Below are 19,460 nucleotides of genomic sequence, written 5' to 3' on the forward strand. Positions count from 1 at the left end.
CTAGGCAATAAAAAAAGTGATACTGATTATGGTTTAGATAAGCTACAGTACAAGGTGATAGGTCACATACATATTACTATCAGAAAGTTAACAGTTCAAATACCATTGAGCTTCAGAGTTGAAAGTTTATTTTACACCGACATGTGGACTATGATGTCAAGGTAGAGTTAAAATGTATTATGTAGAGGCATATATAGAACTATATTTACAGTCATGTTAATAAAGGTGGTTGTAGGCAAAGTGATGCAATAAATGTGTAATGGAAAATTACAATGATCTTTATTTAACCAGAAGAGGGCCTCACTGAGAATAATAATCTGTAATAGGAGTGTCCTGGTCAACATAGACAGCACATGGGAGTGTAAGTCACAAAACATATTATGACTGACTTATAACAAATTTGATCAAATATGAAGACAGTAAAATACATTTATAAAATAAAAGCAATAAAGATACAAAAATAAAGAAAAACAGACACAATCTATTAAGATCCTACAAAAAAAAAAAAACATACATTGATAATCACAATATATCCTAATATTATAGCCGATAGTTGAGAGACACTGAAAGCACTTCTACACAACACAAATTTTTTAAACTAAATAAGTGGGGTATGTACTCAGTCAAGACTTTCCTCTAAATTAAAATTAAAATTTAAGTTTAGGGAAGTGAAAGGTTGTGTATGAACAGGAACAGATCTGTGAATTTGTTTTAAAGAGAGAGAGACAAGTGAAATGATCTGGTATCCCTCTCAACTGTATATTAAAGAACATGCTTGAAAAACTAATTAAAATAAAGATAAGCTGGACTTTATGGAAATAGGGGAGCAGGTGAGTGAGGCTTTTTTGAGAACATAAATATATGTATTCAGTATGACCTTGCCTATTTATACCTGCAGCTTATTTGTGTGTCATTTACAAAATGAATACTCTCTTTTAGAAATGTTTTTATTGACATATTTCTGTCCAACTCAGTTCTACAAGAAACCCTTGATGAGACATATTGGATTGTTTTTATTTTTAAGTAGAAATAAGTTATTGTCACAGAAAATAAAGAGGTTAGATCTTACCATACATTACCATTACCGTGGACGACAACAGTAGGTTTCACATCTGAACATTTTTAAATCAAAAGTAAAACTAAAAATTAGCAGAAGCTAAATACCACATTAACGGTCCTTGAAAAAAGGCTGAACTAAACTAAACTGTTTAGTTCAGCCTTTTTTCAAGGACCGTTAATGATCCAGTGGCGGAAAGGAAGTAAGTACATGGACTGTAGTTAAAGTACAATTTTGAGGTTCTTGACTTAATTTGAGTATTTCCATTTGATGCTACTTTATACTTCCACTCCATTACATTTCAGAGGGAAACACTGTACTTTCTACTCCACTACATTTATTTTTAGTTACTTTTCAGATGAAGATTTGACACAATGGATAATATAACAAGCTTTTAAAATACAAAACACTGTTAAAGATGAAACCAGTGGTTTCCAACCTTTTTGGCTCTTGACATCTTACAAAAAGCAGTGTGTAGTCGGGGTCACATTTCAGATGTCTATCAGTTGTTAACAGCTCCCCTAAATCGTGATTTTTCCCTCTAAACTTCTCACATGGTTTCATTTCAATAAATGTTCAAATGATCCAATATTTCACCAAAAATCAAAGATTAGAGAAAAAGTCTAAAAACTGAAAACAGATTTGTGTATCAGAACTTTGTTTTTTCTTCTTTTCTCTCCCATCAATCATCTCACGACCCCTCAGATTTATCTGGTGAGCCTTTGGAGGGCCCTGACCCTTAGGTTGGGAACCACTGGCTAAACTAGCTAACTGTATATAAAGTAGTTGAAACTAGCTCCACCTCCAGCAGCTACAACAGTAACATGCTGCTCTAACACTGATGCTTCACTATTAATAATCTAATGATGTCATATTTAATAATATATCAGTCAGAGAGATGATATAAGTACTTTTACTGCAATACTCTTACTACATTTTGCTGCTAATACTTATGTACTTTTACTTAAGTAGGATTTTTCATGCAGGACTTTTACTTGTAATGGAGTATTTTTACATTACTGTATTGGTACTTTTACTTAAAGTCCCCCTCCACTCATAAATATGTTTTTCTTCTTCTTTATTGTTCTGTCAGTCAAATGTATATGATATATGTACAGAATGATATATGTGCAGTTTGTTTTCACATTCATCTGTGCTCATTGATAATCCAATTTTCAGGGCGGGCCTACAACAAGCATGTGACATCACGAATAGTTTGGAGCCAATCCTGGTCCAATATTCAACTTACACAAGTGTGATGAGCACAAAGTGCACAAACACTGAGAACAGACTTTACAGTGAAGCAGGAGACATCTTGTGTCCAACTGTGAAACTTCTGAAATGAAATATATTTAGATATTTATAGATTCTGGCATTTTTAATGAGGAATAAGGAGTAGATGTAACGAGATAATTGAACTTTTTTTGTGGTGAAAAAAAACGTATCAGATACAAATTATTATTCAAAGTAAAGTATTTTTATATACAACTTAAAACATGTCTGGAGGAGATCTTTAAGTAAATCTGAGTACTTCTTCCACCACTGGCCTTATTTTCAGTGCAGTGGTCAGTTAGTTAGTTATATTTAGTTAGTTATATTATCAATTAGTTAATTATATGTTAGACATTGATTCGGGTGGTTTTCTCCAACTCCAATGTGACTCAGCGAATGAGGAGAGAAAACCGAAACCGACGGTCCATGTGTTGATCTTCATTAGCAAGCCGCTTGTTGTTTATTTAGAGCCATCCCCTCTTCAGTCGAGACTACAGTAAATATTTTTATCGGTGTCCAACATAACGTGTTGCGGTAATATCGCTGTAATGTTTACTTTTTGACTGACTTTGAGCTCCTGCGCGCCGCCGGTCACTGATGAACCGCCTGAACACACAAGAGCCGTGTAGGCAGACGCTCACTTCTGCGCATGTGCGGTCAAATTTTTCGGGGATGGGTCTATCGATTGGAATCAAGATGGCGACTCTGGCAAAAGCGCCAATATATTTACTGAAGTAGATGTCCCAAATTAACCGCGGTAGCGGGTTTTCTCAAGCCCCTCGCGGGGTTCGTGAAACATGAAGACCGGGGGCATGTTTTGGAAGAGGGATTGACCGGGATTAAGACCGTAACAAAGTCAGCGAGATGTGTGAGAGCTATGCCCGCTCGCTGCTGCGTGTGTCGGTGGCGCAGATCTGCCAGGCTTTGGGCTGGGATGCGGTTCAGCTCACTGCGTGCGATCTGCTGTCCGATGTGCTGCATCGGTACATCCAGCAGCTAGCCAGGGTCTGCCATCGGTACTCTGAGCTCTGTAAGTGCTTCGTTTATTTCCCTGATTACTTTTTTAACACCACAAACCAGAAGTAGACGATCACGTTGTTGTTGACTGGGTCTGTAACTGGCGCCCCCTAGCAAAGGTTGATGTGTCAAAAAGTACAGTAGCTAGATAGCAAAACAGCGTCCATGTATTGTCATAAGTGTGGCTGATATTTTCCAGCTCTGGAAAACGCATATGTTCACGTTGGTTAGCTATATTAGCTGTGACACGCTTCACTCTATCAGTCTGAAACCTGTTGAGCATTACTACTTCTTGTTAGCTTTAATGTCAACATCAGTCAGGAGACCTCCTTGTGTGTAACACATTGTCTGTTATGTTGTCAAACGTTTACCCCACGCTTTCATCAACACTAACAAAGAGTATAATTAGGTGAGAATGCTGAGTTTTAATGTCTTGTTTTTATTCTACATTTCAGATGGAAGAACAGATCCAGTCCTGGACGATGTCAGCCAGGCCTTCAGGCTGCTGGGGGTGAGTCTGACTGAACTGGAGGACTATGTCCACAACCTGGAGCCTGTGGCCTTCGCCCATCAAACGCCGCTCTTTCCTGTTAGCAAAAACAATGTTCTGCAGTTTCCCCAGCCTGGAGCCCGAGATGCAGAGGAAAGGAAGGATTACATTCCAGATTACATGCCACCTCTGGTCTCCTTACAAGAAGGTTAGTTTTTTATAGTATTTATATGCACATCTGTTTGTCTGGTCTGTAGTTTCCGCAGATGGAGAGTTTATTTGTGGTGGTCAGCTCCTGGGGAGAGGGATCTGTCATGCGCAGGTGGAAAACCTGGACAGGACACTTCAGAGTTGACTGCATATCCAAGAATAAAGTATATATATATATATATATATATATATATATATATACACACACACTCACCTGCCACTTCATTAAGTACACCTGTGCAATCTAATGCAATCCAATACAACAGCTCTGCCATAAATTCTACATTTACAAGGCTTATACTTTTTTAGTTTTTGTTGACATTGTCAGAAAGGTGATAATTAGTGGGTGGTGGTGGTGCACTGGAGTGCATTATATTGAATGGTGTTCCTAATATTTTGTCCACTCCATTATCATACATGAGGGGGGCAAAATATTAGGATATATATTTAATTCTTATATCTGTATATTTATATTCTTTCTGCTTATATATGTATGGTACACCTAGCAAACAAATGCAGTCTAATATAACAGTCCTGCAATAAATCATACCCTTATGAAGGATATAAAGTGCAGTTTTTGTTATTTTGTTGTTTCTAATATTTTGTCCACCTGATTTATGTAAATAAATGAAATATTAGTTATGCTAGTATCAAACAACTATTCAACAGCATCACAAACTACAGCCTCCAAAATATACATATAGTTGACTCAACAGCTCTCTCAAACAGTTTCAACAAAAACTGAACATTAAACTTTTATGAAGGCTGGATTTATTGCAGGGCATTCCTATTAACTAAGTGTACCTAATAAACTGTGTATAAAACTGAATCTTTGGGTCAAATAATATATTTGGATGACTCACCAAAATAACTTGTGTACATGGTAAAACAGGTCTTGTGGTCATGAGAATCCTGGGAGACGAACTGAAAACAGTGCTTAACTTATTTCTTTGTCTCCTTTCTTTTTTGTAGAAGAGGAGGAGGAAGAGGTCCCTCCTGACATGGGTACCTCAGCCGAAGCTATGCAGGTGGCACTGGAGGAGGACGAGGAGGAAATGGACGACGATGAGACAGTCAACGATGAGAACCACCCACTGAAGAGGTCCCTGGACAGTCCCGATGCAGCTATGGGCATGATGCCTACTTCGAAGAGACCGCGTTTGTACCCTGGCCTCAGCCCGGAATGGGGGGTTGAGCCCAGGGAGCCCCTTACCTCTCTCAACCCTCAGCGTGTTCCACCAGGGATGCTGCCTTCTCACGATAGCCTTGACCCCCTGTCACCTGAAACACCTTCTGGAACCCTGCCTTCCTTCAGACCTCAGATGGTAGTACCAAAACACTCTGATCAAAAGGCCCTTACCACTCCAGGAAGAAAGCCTAAGGTCTCCTCCCCTGGCAGACAACGGACTAAGTCCCCTAAAGGGGTCATTCCTGTTCCAGTGAGTGGCAGTCCCATCCATTCTCCAAAACCGTCTAAGGAAAGGAAGAAATCCCCTGGCAGGACGAAGAGTCCTAAAAGTCCCAAGAGCCCAAAGATAGGCTCGGTCAAACCATCTCAACCCCAGAGCAAGACAGAAGTTGCCCATGTACCCAAGATACCCATGCTTGCACTGAGTGAGAGGATGGGCAAAGAGAACATCCATATGCGTCAAAATATAGAGGACAGAGAGTCAGCTGAGGGCCCCTTCAAGAAACTCGAGCCTGATAATACAGCTATTGATGACTCCATTGATGCTGTGATCGCCAGAGCGTGTGCTGAGCGGGAGCCAGATCCTTTTGCTTTCTCCTCTGGCTCTGATTCCGACAGCAATGGATTTTCGAGCCCCAGGAGACTGACCATTATGGAGCCATCTACACCCAAAATCCTGATTGGGGCCAGCAACTCTGTAAAGGACACATCAACACCACTTCACCTACAGGCACACCCAGACCTAGGAAATTGGACTATGGATGATTCGATCAATGAGGTGATCCGAAAGGTCAACCGTCCGCCTCCCCCTCCAAGTCATGGAGAATTTGTTTCATCGGGATCGGCCTCACCACCGACTCCTGAACCTCTTCTCAAGGTTTTTGAGGAGAAGAACAAGTTTGTTTCACCAGTGGACGTTAAGAAAAAGCTGAAGAAGGAGCTCAAAACTAAAATGAAGAAGAAGGAAAAAGACAAGCCGAAAGACAAAGATCGGGACAAGGACAAGAGCAAGCTGAAAGAGAAAAATAAGGACAAGAACCGGGATAAGAACAAGGAGTTTTCCAAGGATGGCAAGTTGCCATGGAAGGAGTTTGGAGTGAAGGATGATGAGCACTTCAGTCCACGAGACTTCACTCTGCCGGAGGGCTCCGTTAAGATAAAAAACAGAGATGGAGATGGCTCTAAGAAGGAGAAGGAGAAACACAAAGACAAAAAGAAGGATAAAGAAAAAAGTAAGAAGGACAAAGATAAGCGAGACAAGGGCAAAGACAGGAGCAAGGACGACAGGCAGAAGCAATCTGCGCTAGCGCCCTTTGCCCTGAGTGAAATCCCACCACTGTTCAGCCCGTCTGCCTGCCTGCGTATACCCTCCATGCTTCCTCCTTTGGCCCCAATCCTCCAGGATAAGGAAATAAAGAGCAAAGAGAAGGACAAGAAGAAAGACAAGAAGGAGAAGAAGAAAAAGAAAGATAAGGAGAAGGATAAGGAGCGAGAGAAGGCCAAAGAAAAGGAGAGGGAAAAAGAAGAGAAGAAGAAAGAAAAAGAGAGGGAAAAAGAAAAACGGGAAAAGGAGAAGGAAAAAGAAAAGGAGAGAATTCGATTGGAGAAGGTAACTTTATCTTGTTCAGTATGTCATTATGTCTGTGTGTTAGTGTGAGTGTGTCACTGAAATGTCTTTTTTTTTTTTTCCCAGGTGAAAGTAGACACTCCCGCACCTCTACCGTCTCCAGTCATCCCCAGACTGACACTCAGAGTTGGAGCTGGCCAGGACAAAATGTAAGCATTGAACGAGTATTTCTAGTGATGTCTCTCTGGTTATATTTATTCCATCACCTCTTTGCATGTTATGCAGGGTCCTCTTTTTCTTGCACAATTAAAAGCTGAAGTTTGTTTGCTTTAGCAGTGTTACTAAGACATTTTTTTCTGTGGGCTGGATAACAAATATCTAAACTGTGTCTGTAATGTCAAAAAAGTAAGAAAGAGTATCAAAAGCTGGCATCAAGTATATGATCAAATTCATAATGTGGTTTATTTATTATTTGATCAGATATTTCCTGATTTTTAAATACAAAATTTGCCAGTTTTACACTATTTTATTTAGTTCTTATACAACTGCTTGTATTTAGACTTAATTTAAAATGTGAGAACTTTGGCTTCATTTTTAAATGGAAAAATGGTTTTGTATTGAAATTGTATTGTTTTGGTGTCAGTAGAGAAACTTGGGTTTGGTTTGTTCTTTACATTATATACTCTATACAGAGATATAAAAGTATGTATAATAGTACTTACTATAAGTCATACTAGTTATGCTATTTGTGTCAACTTGTATTTGTCTCTGTCCTCAGTGTTATCAGCAAGGTGGTTCCAAATTCAGAGCCCAAAACGCCAGCACCTAAGACCCCTGCTGCCAAGTCTGGACCTGGGAATCGTTCTCGGACGCCCCCACCACCCCCGATTCTAGCCCCAGTGGTGCCCATTATGCCCCCTGCTCCCGCCCCACTTCCACCGGCTCCTGCCCCGTCGTCATTGCTTTCCCCGGCTCCTATGCTCTCTCCCGCCGCTCCCCTCAAAATGCCTGTTCGCAGCGTAGTAACAGAGACTGTCAGTACCTACGTGGTGAGTGTTTACTCTAGACTTTTGTTGACTGTGGATTGGTGCGCATGACAACAGTATTTTTAGAGTGTTGTTCATGTTCGAGCAAAGCAAAAATGTATGCAATGCATTTTAACTTGAACAAGTTTTCTTCAGTCTGAGGGTAAAATAAATGAACTACACCTAAATTAAAAGGATATTTGATATTCTGCATTTTTTTATGCACTGGCTATTTCATCATTGAGCAGCATGTTGCTAATCCTTTTCATTATCTGAATCTAACCAAGATCCGAGATGAATGGGGAAACCAGATCTGGATCTGTCCTGGATGCAACAAACCTGATGATGGCAGTCCCATGATAGGATGTGATGACTGTGATGATTGGTATCATTGGTAAGAGATTTTATTTCCGTGTATTTACCTCTTTTCTGGCCTCCATTGTTCCATGTTTTGCATTTATAAGATGCGATACAGTTGTTTAGCATAGATGTGTAAGTAGTGCCAGTTGTTAAAGTTGATCTGTGTTTTTGTGTCTGTTCGTGTCACTTAGTGGTGTAACAATACACAAAATCACAGTTCGGTATGGTTTTGGTACCACAGAGAAAACAAACAAACAAAAAACTCGGATGATGACTTTTTAAACTTTTTTTTTTTTAATGTAAAAATTACACGGCAATTCATTAGAAATAATTCTTATTCTCACAATTACACCACTGAAACATCGGTATATGCTCACTAACGGTGTCACACCTGCGCTTTTTAGTCTGGTTAAACCGAACTCTGGTTCGTTTTCCCCCTTGGTGCGATTCATTCAGGCAGGTGTGAACACAGTAATCGCAGCTACAGACCAAAACAACCACACTGAGGCCCTTTAGAGGAGGTGGTCTCGGTTCGGTCTCAAACAAACTCTGGAGCGGTTTGTTTGTGGTGGGAACGTGATCCGACTTCAATCCGATCCAACTATTAGGCGTACTCTGCAAGTTTGAGCAAAACGGCCCCTGTAGTTAGGTGAGCTTTGCGTAGTGGGATGCGGATGAGCGAATTTAACAGTTGCTAGCAACTAGCCGGAGAATGAATCGATGTCGGACCTGGACTAGTGCAATGTAGTACATTGTATTTGGACAGTGGGCCCTCCTCAGGACCTTCTTTCTGTGTTTATATTCTTGCTCCCGCCCCAAACACATCTGAACAATGAGTGAAATGAATGTTGTCACATGGATTTTTCTTAGTTTAAAAAGAAACCGAACCAACAGGAAAATACACCAAGTTAACAGCTACTCCACTGATTCGGACCAGAGCAAAAATGTCACTATGTCAGTAATACACTATTCTTATTACAATTATATTTATTATTATGTGCATATTATATTCACAAAATATGAAGATGGAAAAAAGTTCATTAGGATGAGTTTGTCATATTTATTATGAACTTAAAGATCCCCTACAGACATGTTTTAAGATGTGTATAAAATATTTTACTTTGAATCATAATTTGTGTTACAGTTTTCCAAAAAAGAATTTCAATCATCTTGTCACAATCCTTAAAATGACATTTACTTCTTCTCCCTCATTAAAAACTCAGAATCTCTGAATATGCAAATATTTCTCATTTCTAAAGTTTAACTGCTGGACACAAGATGTCTCCTAATTCACTGAAAAGTCCATTTTCAAGTTTCCACATCACACTTGTGTAAATTGAATACTGGACTAGGATTGGCTCCAAAGTAGTTGTGATGTCACCAATCATGCTCATAGATACGCCTTAAAACTGATTTTCAGTGAGCACAGAAAAACTTTCCACCTTCAGCAGATGAAATGTGAAAACAGACTTCTAGTGTCGAACTCTCCACATGCATCATTCTGCACAGCGAAGCTCAAACATCTAACTGAAGGAGCAAGAAGAAAAACACATTTTTGAGTGAAGCGGGACTTTAAGGCCGTATTCAGACCAAACAGGCAGTATGGTGAAAACGCCGGTCCTCCAATTCATTTGAATGGGGGTAGTGCATTTAGGCTGTAGAGGTTTTGGCCACAGCAGCACTGCAGTGGCCTGCGGCGAGACAGTTAATCCAGAGTCAACTTTTGGAGAAATGCAACCCAACGTCGCACAGCAGTGGCCAATCACAGCCGGCGATCAGACTGATCAGAGCTTTAAAACGATGATGCAGTACAGAGACGTTACTAGGAAGAGGGGAGGACATGTCTCTTCATTTAATAACGTTAAAAGTAAATTTAGACTTTGCTGTCGGCTTCCCAACTCATTATAAAAAAGATGAGAGAAAAAGAGAGAGAGCGGCTGTGGCTGAGCTTCTAGAGAGTGAATGAAGAGAGGGAGCGGTGGCGGCGAGAAAGCCGGTGAATCAGATCGATAAAATGTTATTTTCTGATTGTTTCACAGCAGTGACACTCTAGAGCACAAACATGTCCGCACCTCCTCACACCTCCACTCAACTCTGCAGCAGTGCGCCACAACGCCTGGTTTGGTCTGAATACATCCCGAATCAAGCATTAGCTTCAGCAGTACAGTTTAAGGTTTTTAACATGTGGTGTAGTATTAATGCATAACATTATAGTCAGTATATGTAGTCTGTATATACACAAGTACTGCATGTAGCTCTCTGTGGCCAAGGAGGTCCATTCATTAGTTGTGAGAGTCCCTGCCAGAGCAGTGGACGGTTCCTGGACGACTGCAGCTTGGGTTTGTCTAAACAGTACAGAGCAGACGCAACAAACTGACTGAAATGCACATGAATGAACATCATAGCAGAGCCCCAAGTCATGTCACAGAAGAATTCAAATGATGCAAATGGATAAACATGTTTTATTGTTCGTGTATCCAGAGATAGAACATCACCAAACTTTAAAAGTTGACAGTTTTCATCAGTTCCACTTTTCTTCCAGCATCCCTTTAACTTACTAGGAAACTGTAATGTTTTCAAACAATACATCTAAGTAACATAGGAGGCTCTTCCCCTTTATGGCCCCTCATTTGCATTCGCCATGAGCCACACATCTAACCCGATTAGCATAGTTTAGCCAACAGATAACAACCGTACCACTTCCAAAGCTGTCCAGGTGAATCTCTCGCACTTTAGATTTCCTGTTTTATGTATTATGCTAATACATAAACTCGGTTCGACGGTATTAAGCTTAGTTGACAGAAATTATATCATTTGACAGGGTGTACTGAACCGAAGAAAGTCTCATACCAAACTGAGCCTCCTGTAGCAGTTTGGGATTAATACACATATTATTACACCCCTAGTGGAAATGTAAAAATAGCTGCATTCTCAGCATCTTTTCGCTAACATGAACTACTGTCTCTTTTCTCTTCTCCGCTCAGGCCTTGTGTTGGGATCCTTACAGCCCCTCCTGAGGACCAGCAGTGGTTTTGTGTTAAATGTTCCAGCAAGAAGAAGGACAAAAAACACAAGAAAAGGAAACACAAACTGCATTGAGACTATGCAAAAAGCACATATTTTGGACTTTTTTTGGACTTGAAGCCATCACTGAACCCTTGTGGCACTGCTGTAAAATTTAAAAAAAAGAAATTGTGGCTGATACCAACTTCTGATGATTTTTTTAATGATGTCAGCCATGATTGCATTGTGAGTTGGTCAGAAAAAAAGGCTTTAACCAGCACATATCCAGCCTTAGTTCTCATGTGGACTCTGTGGTTTCCCCCCCTTCTCACCTGTAAATGGTTTGCTTATTGTATTGGATGTCCAGTCAGAGGAGATCATGACAATTATGTTTGTATAAGAAGATAATGACAGTTTCTATATGATCAGAGCTCAACTTTGTCAGCAAGCAGAACCAGAGAACAACTAACATCCGTCGTCTTTATTTCTGTTCCCTTCATGTTGCCACAAAAGGAATGACCTCTACATCCAACCTTTCCCCAGTTTTCTGCAGTATCATTGAAATGTCATGTATATAATGATGATTGCATCGGGTGTGTATAAACGTGTAAATACCAACTTCCAAGCCAAGTGCATTTTGTTCTTAGGATTCTGACTTGTTAAATCCATTTTCAGATATTGGTTTTTAACTCGAATGATTTTCTGTAATTTCTGTACATTTTTTAAATTTAAAGTTTGTATTTTTATTTTTTCTTCATATGGATTTTGTCCTGGAGTTATACTGTAGCTGTGCTTGTAATGTCATTCATTTCGCTCATATTTCAATATTAAAGATGAACAGTCTGCGTACTCGCAGACTTTACAACGTAAAATCTCATTACCATCAAAATTGTATACAGATTTTCTGTCACCCACCTCTGTTGCATCCTTATTTCCATTATTTTCTCTTCAACCTGGACAGATTTCTCTACATTTACCCCCCCTCCCCTCATTTTTTTTCTCTCCAGTAGCTGTTTGTTTGCATTTGCTTTACAAAAATAGAATGAAGATATTTTAACAAACCAAGTTTCACATGTTGAATTTGTTCCTGCTTATTTCAGAGTTGATGACGAAACGATTTGTCATGAGTTGGATGTTTTCTAAGCCGTGCGCAGCTACGGATCAAGTTCAGGATCCACCCTTGCAGCAGTCTGTTCAGTGCATTAGACTAGATTTGAAGCTATTCTGCTGAATCGTCAGTCGGCGCTTCACCTCCATTAGATACGTACGGGAGTGCTTGATAGTCACATTGCACAGTGAGGCTCATTCAAAAGATTAATTGTGGATTTTGTGGCGCTGATTTGTAACGTCTTATGTGTCTAAAAATGTCTCCTGTGCCATTGGCAGCAGAGTTGTTTTTGCCTTTCCCTGAATGACCACATGGTGTCATTATTCTTGCACAGACGCTGTGGCATGCTGCTTGGGACATGTGTAGACACCCCAGCAGGCTCACACACCATGAAGAAAAAAAAAAAAAAACGTGTTCGGCCACATTATGAATGTAAGAAATGAAACAGGTGTCTCTTGGTTGATGCATGTGGAATCCTTATCTTTGCAAGCATGCCTTGTAAAACCAGCTCCAGCTCTAAAATTGCTGTCCTCCATAAAAGGAACATATAGGTGACTGCGACTGTAAATAAGATTTACAGCCTGTCAGAAGCTAGTGAGACTTACAGTAGATTTCTGTGGGGAAGAATGTATTGTGAGATAGTAAAACGTGTTTCCTCAAGTTATCAACAAATTCTCCTGTTTATGATGCAGATATTGCATGTTTGATATAACTTTTTTTTTCCTATTCTTTGAAGTAAAATGCACCAGTGAAAAGTTTGTCATCAACTGTGTTCAAAGGTTTTATTACTAGTCGTCCGTGACTTAACACGCTGAACTCTAAAAGGTCTAGATGTTTATCGGCTTTACTGTGTCACTATTTATTTCTAGGAACAATCAGCCATCCAGTGCTGGCAGACTTTGTAACTGTAGTTGGCTGAGATTATAGCAGAAAGACAGATGTATTTTGATGCTTAACTAATTAATTAAAGACCCCCCTCAGACATGTTTAAAAACATAAACACTATAATAATTTGTGTCTGATGTGGTTTCTACACAAATTATCTGAAAAAAAAAAATACTGCAAATATTGTTTATTTTAAAAGTTTAACTGCTGTTAATTGATTAATCCATCGACAGAAAATTAATCACTAATTATATTGATAGTCCATCAACTGTTTTCAGTCATTTTTTAAGAAAAAAATACAAAATTTCTCTGGTTCCAGCTTCTCCAATATGAGTATTTCCTGGTTTCTTTAGTCTTATGTGATGGTAAACTGAATATCTTTGGGTTGTTGACAGCTGGTCGGGACAAAACAAGACATTTGAGGATGTCACATGGGGCTTCAGGAAACAGTGATTGACATTTTTCACCAAATAAAATGACATTTTATTGACCCAATTGGCCAAACTAGTTCATGCTTGTAGGTACATGCTTTAAACTCTTTTTTTTTTTTTTTTTTTGATGAGCACACAGAGAAACTTCCCCTTTTCAGCAGATGTTTCTATGATTCTAGTGTCACAACACTGCACATATGTCACTCTGCACCACAAAGGTCAAACGTACAAGTGAAGCAACAACAAGCAAAACACACTGACTGGAGGGGGAGTAGAAATACTTTAAAATAAATTCTTGGACAGACTGGTATGGTCCCTTCAAAGTTGTTCAACCTTAAGGGTGAAAGCATGGATTTGTTTTTATAAATCTTCATTGGACAGTATTCATATTGTTGCTATATTGCTATGGTAGTAATGGGTTTGCTTGTATTAACTGATGTTAAAATTTAAGCACACCAAGTTTTCTGATGTGGTGCCAAAGTCATTTATTTTAGTTTTATCCTGACTTAACTGAAGGAAAGTATGGCACACCCGATCACTGATTGGCTCCACAACCTTATTTGGTGAATACAGTCCAATAGACAACAATCATAGATGCCTAATAAATCAGATCATTGCTCAGGCTCTCCGATACTTTATGTTGTCTAAAGATAGAAAGCACACCTGACTCATTCACTTTTTAAAACTTGTGACATACTGTACTGTATGGGGCCACCTCTTCTCTCTCACCTCTCTCGCTTTGAGTTTGTCCTTCCTTTCGACAGCCCTAATGGAAATCTACTCAGCGTCTTCCGATAAAAACTGAATCAAGGAGGAAGTGGAAAAAATGATGTGTGACCAATGAAGAGGGGAAGTAAAATGACTTCTGCCCATGCAAAATAAGCTGACATTTCAATGTGGTGTAGCTTTTTATCATATGAAATGCATTCACTCATGCGAGCCCACATGAACAGGCAGCTCAAACAGAATTAAAGGAGAAATACTTTATCTTAAATAACAAATTAAGCATGTCAGCGATAAATTAGCAAAGCAAAAGGTTGTTGAGAAAAAGACTTTCTATTAAAGTAAAAGCGTTAGCAGTGACCTCTATTAAACAGTGTCTAATGCTAAAAGGCTGACTCCACTCATGGTTGCGGGCCTCTCTCTCTCTCTTTCTCTCTCTCTCTCTCTCTCCCTCTTCAATCACACATGCTGGTGTCAGGTCTCGTACAGTCAAAGCTTGCTGGTAGCATCTGTTGGATCATAAATTTCACTGCTCAGTACTGGTAAAGATAGGACTGTGGCACGTATGTCATAAAAAGGATTACATTTTTATTTCCTATTAGTTAAAAATGTTTTCACCTTGACCAGATGCACCTACACTGCCCCACAATGCCTCTGTAATATAGAATACACTGCTTATTTATATATAAACAGGTGATATGTTTCAAATTCAAGTGCAAATTTCTGCTTGACATCAGGTTAGCTTCCTCACTGTTAAAATTCATGAAAACTGTATTTGGAATTAGTGCACGCCTCAAAGCACAGTGTGCACCGAGCTGTAACAGTTTCAGTTTTAAGCCATGAAAACACAGACAGTATTTGTTTGAGCGATCAGTCCCACAGGTGCCCACAAGAAGTAAAAAGGGAGAGTTGATATTTGTTTTCACTCATCACGAGGACACCTGCAGTGCCTGTAAACATGTGCTCTTATTTGACTTATTACATGACAAGCATGAGTGCATTTTTTCAGGCCGCAGCATGCACTAAGACCTACTGACAGCCACTTTCACATTGCAGTGGATGTGTGCACAGGATGTGGCTGCTTCGTACAGCGAGAGACATCTTTGCTGCATGTATTTATAGCTTTCAGAGGATGTATTATAGATGTATTTCTTATATCGTTCCCATGCTTTTTTATATCATATTATTCTACTTACTTGCTCTACTGGAATCTTTTTTTCGACATGGTTTCAACCGGAAAGCGCAGAACATTATCATAAAGTGCATTTGTAGTGCTCTTACATGTTGGTAGATCAGAGCAGGAAGAAGGGCTCTACACGGCGCCTGTGGCACTAACAGTCATACTAAGCAGCAACACATCATAACGAACTGGATTTCAACATCAGTGTTTAAAATATTCATGCCGGCAGAAGGCGCGGGGCTGAAATGAAGAAGATTTTGTGCCGTGATCAGAGGAAGTGGGAGCCCCTTCATGCTGGTCTTCTCGCTCATGATACCAGCACACACTAACATGACCCTGTTTCAGATGACTTTCCCTCTTAATGTCATGTTACTCTAATGGGACAGAACACTTATGGGAGAATGAGACCTAGATTTAATTTCTCCTGGGTTTTGTGTGAAGAATATTGTTGCAGAATACTCTAAAAATTATCAATCTGATGGAATAATGGCAGCAAAATATAAGCATGATAGTATTGAGAGAAACAATATAGTCCTGACCATAGGCAAATGGGCTTTGTCCAATTCAAATTAGATGCATTGGACAAAGCTAGATGTCTTTTGATGAAAGAGGTTGGTGAGCCTTCTCCACTATGCTCTGAATCCTGCCGCCAGCTAATGATTGGGGGTATATTTAACTGAAATGTGGAGCGACCATTTCCTATCCTCAATATTGCTGCAGAATTACATTCAGGCAGATGCTATTTGAGTACATGTACATTATGTTCTGAAATACTTTGGGTAGGCACACAGGTGGGCTGATAACAGGCTCACAGCCAGTTAAATTAACTTTCAAGCACTGCTGGTATTTCAGTCCCAGTGTAGATAGGCTGCAGTCTGGAATGGTGAACAATGTGCCCTGTAGAGGACGATACTGTCATCTGTTCTTATTTAACAAGTATTCATGCCTATACTGTTTGCTTATATTTGAGCAGGTTTTCTTTAAATCTGTTCCAAAGCAATAATAACATGATGGTGTCAAGGAAAGCTCTCTATCTGTCATCCGCTGGTTCATATCAGCCAACTAATGGAGCAACTGTGACATGTACAGTACATCCACATGTCAGGCAGAAGACTGCAAAGGAACTACGTGGAGGATGGTTAAAATGTTTATCTATGGTATATACAGGTGTTCAGAGATGGGTAAAATGTTTACTGATAAAATCAGTTATAATGGGCACAGTTATGATGCTACTAGGCTTCATAAACCCATTTGCCGGAGTGGACCTCTGCTTTGGCCTGTATTTAGAGCAGTTCAATGATTCAAATACATGATAACATGCCACAAAACCAGGGCTTGTGGATGAGATCTTGTGGCAACTGTGTTGATGTTTCCTCTAATTTTCCCCAATCTGACAGTAGGAATAAATCATCCATGTCCAATTTCCTGAAGTTTTCCTAATATGGGTGTCAATTAGTGCAAGAGTGCCACTGTGGCCACAGCTTTACAGCCTGCAAACTGGGCTGCCGCAGGCAGCACAATGCATTAGCGCACGATGAGCTGTCAGAGAGGATTATTTCAGCCACGCCAGTCAGCGAAGGGGGTGGGCGACGCTCTGCTGCACAAAACCGAGGAGAAAGAGTGGGCGGGAGACAGAGAACGGGAGAGAAACACATAGAGGAAAGAGGGAAAGAGAAGAAAGTGTCCATTACACCGGGTGGATTTTTCCAGAGCACCGATGTTGGAACACTCTTCTGAGCTGGCCCTGGTGCAGAGTTTGTATGCCAACAGCATGCGCTGTCCCCCCTCTGCGGCCGGGATCTCTGTCAGGAATGAGGACCTGCCTATGAGGTACGTTGGGTTTGGCCCCTCATTCAAATCTGGGCTAGCTTTTGTGGAGCAGCCCGTATTTGGACTGCCTCTTTGTCTAGGCTGGATATTGTCATAAGCTGTATTGTTTCCAGTTGAGGCGTTCTCCCATGCTGTGACTGTGAGCAGGATACTGTTCTTCTGGTGTCCCTATATGTTTTTTGTTTTTTTTTAAGCCCAGAAGCATGTATTTGAATCAAATGAATTTGACAGTTCATATCAATCCCATCTTCACAAGACAAAAACGATTCAATCAGGAGGTGGTGGTTTAGTTTTAAATTGTATCGGGATAGAAAAATCAATACCTTGTAGTATTTCAAGTCATTTAATTCACCTTCCCCTGTGTTTCAAAGTTCCACAAGGGCTCAGATACTTGTGTGGACTGTAAAAAAAAAAAAAAAAAAAAAGAGATGAATGTGTCAGTGATGCAGGTGTCTCTGAATTGCATAGATCACTGAAAAAAACGAACCTGTGATTAGATATTTACTGAAACCAACCCAGGCCTTGCTATACTCCCTCAGTCAAAACAACAAAAGACATCAATTATATCTAAAAGAACAAGAAGGAACATTTACATCCATGATGGAATTTACATAAATTGAGCAGAACTGGACCCTGATAAGGAGGTGTTATCATGTGTGCTCAGTACATCTTGACACAGATTAGAACAGATTTCCTCCAGAAAGGATGATAAGATGAAGTTCCCTCTCTCCATTTTGAGAGCCCTTTAGTTGGTCGCCATTCTGCAAAATGATTTCATAAAAGGCAGAGCTAAGAAAAAAAAAGTGTGCCTTAAAGTTCAAAGCGATGCGTTCAATATGACGTGATGTGGCCCGTTTGGGTTTGAAGCTGGCCTATTTTTACACTGTACAGTTTGTCGTGAATGGGTGCAAATTCAAATGCCGGATGATGTGGGAGACTCCAGTTCCACCGCATGAGGGGGAAAACATTTGATGTAAACAACAAAGCATGGTACGTGTGGAGGATTATGATAGGATTACAGTAGTAATAATCTCAGATTAAGAATAGGAGGCTAGTATTAGAAGGTGCCAGCAACCAGGCTTCGGCCTCTGGAATCCACTCCAACAAACATCTCGTAGAAAATTCAAGATATAAATTTGTGCGATGGCATTATGTACCTTACAGAAAACTGTACTGTATGTATTGTATATACCCATGAGGGAAACAGGAGCGGCTCTTTACAACAATCCCGCTCCTTTTATAACAAATCTATTCAATAAGATCCCCTGAGATCTAATTGAGTCAAAGGAAATATGTGGATGCTGCAGATGGGATAACATTATTGTATTTTTCCTCCATCTTAATGAAACCTGATTCTCCAGAGAGGTTTAGACTATCTTTTTATAGCATCCCCTCAAGCTTAATGGTAATGCATGTTGCAAAGTGGGCTTGTCTGCATGTATGGGAAAAATAGGTCGCATATCACATTATGCATACAAACCTGTTTTAGGCTCTGTTTAACAGAGCGCACTCGGCACTGGTGCCAGGGTGCCTTGAAATTGCTATGGATACAAGGATTAAGTCGGATTTCATAAATGGGATGTTTCTTAACACTCGCTATGAATAATATTTTTGGATTGTGCAGCTGCTGAGGCAATACTGAATGGTTTGATAATTAGGCTAGGTCTCCCCCCCGTCCCTCTGCTATGGCAAACAGTACTTGACAACAGCCCCCCTACCTTTCCCTCCAAGTGTAGAGGCCTCGCCCTGCAAGTCCGGCTCAACAAAAGAAGATAGGCTCCCCCTCCCCCCGGGGAAACAACAGCCAGGCACAAAGGGGAACACGACCTATGACCCTGGGGAAAAGCAGGACTGACGACAGCCAAAAATAAAAAGATTGTAAGAGATTGTAAGATTTGATTAGAAGACATTTATGGAGTTATCTACAATGTAAGACATGTAACCAACTGGAAATACTCATATTTATAGGCTTAATCTAATTAAAAATAAAAAAGAGGTGCCTATTTAGAGTCCAGTGAAAAATATAGAAACAGGAACAGCCTTATTACTCTTGATGGTAATGACATGGGTACTATATTTGAGCATTTTAAATGGCTCTCTAATCAGGATCATT

General features: G+C 40.0%; 1 protein-coding gene and 1 long non-coding RNA gene across 2 annotated transcripts; one reads left to right on the plus strand and one right to left on the minus strand.

Moving 5' to 3' along the window:
* Positions 1-2,905: 2,905 nt before the first annotated feature.
* On the plus strand, positions 2,906-12,067 carry taf3 (TAF3 RNA polymerase II, TATA box binding protein (TBP)-associated facto). The gene is made up of 7 exons (XM_042412749.1): positions 2,906-3,359; positions 3,802-4,044; positions 5,019-6,844; positions 6,929-7,011; positions 7,581-7,851; positions 8,115-8,221; positions 11,172-12,067. Exons 1-7 carry the CDS (start codon positions 3,194-3,196, stop codon positions 11,284-11,286), a joined length of 2,811 nt encoding a protein of 936 aa, XP_042268683.1. The 5' UTR covers positions 2,906-3,193; the 3' UTR covers positions 11,287-12,067.
* Positions 12,068-14,509: 2,442 nt separating this feature from the next.
* On the minus strand, positions 14,510-19,195 carry LOC121896898. The gene is made up of 3 exons (XR_006096136.1): positions 19,066-19,195; positions 14,956-14,991; positions 14,510-14,846 (listed from the first exon to the last, which is right to left on the minus strand). It is a non-coding gene; the product is annotated as an uncharacterized LOC121896898 (long non-coding RNA).
* Between the last annotated feature and the right edge of the window lie 265 nt (positions 19,196-19,460).

Source organism: Thunnus maccoyii, chromosome 5 (genome assembly GCF_910596095.1).
Source record: "Thunnus maccoyii chromosome 5, fThuMac1.1, whole genome shotgun sequence".
Lineage (NCBI taxonomy): Eukaryota > Metazoa > Chordata > Actinopteri > Scombriformes > Scombridae > Thunnus > Thunnus maccoyii.

Coding starts and splice junctions, on each gene's coding strand:
- taf3 (XM_042412749.1), top strand. CDS start 3,194: ATGTGTGAGAGCTATGCCCGCTCGCTGCTGCGTGTGTCGGTGGCGCAG. Junction 7,012..7,580: donor GGAGCTGGCCAGGACAAAAT/GTAAGCATTGAA, acceptor CTCTGTCCTCAG/TGTTATCAGCAAGGTGGTTC. Junction 7,852..8,114: donor AGACTGTCAGTACCTACGTG/GTGAGTGTTTAC, acceptor AATCTAACCAAG/ATCCGAGATGAATGGGGAAA.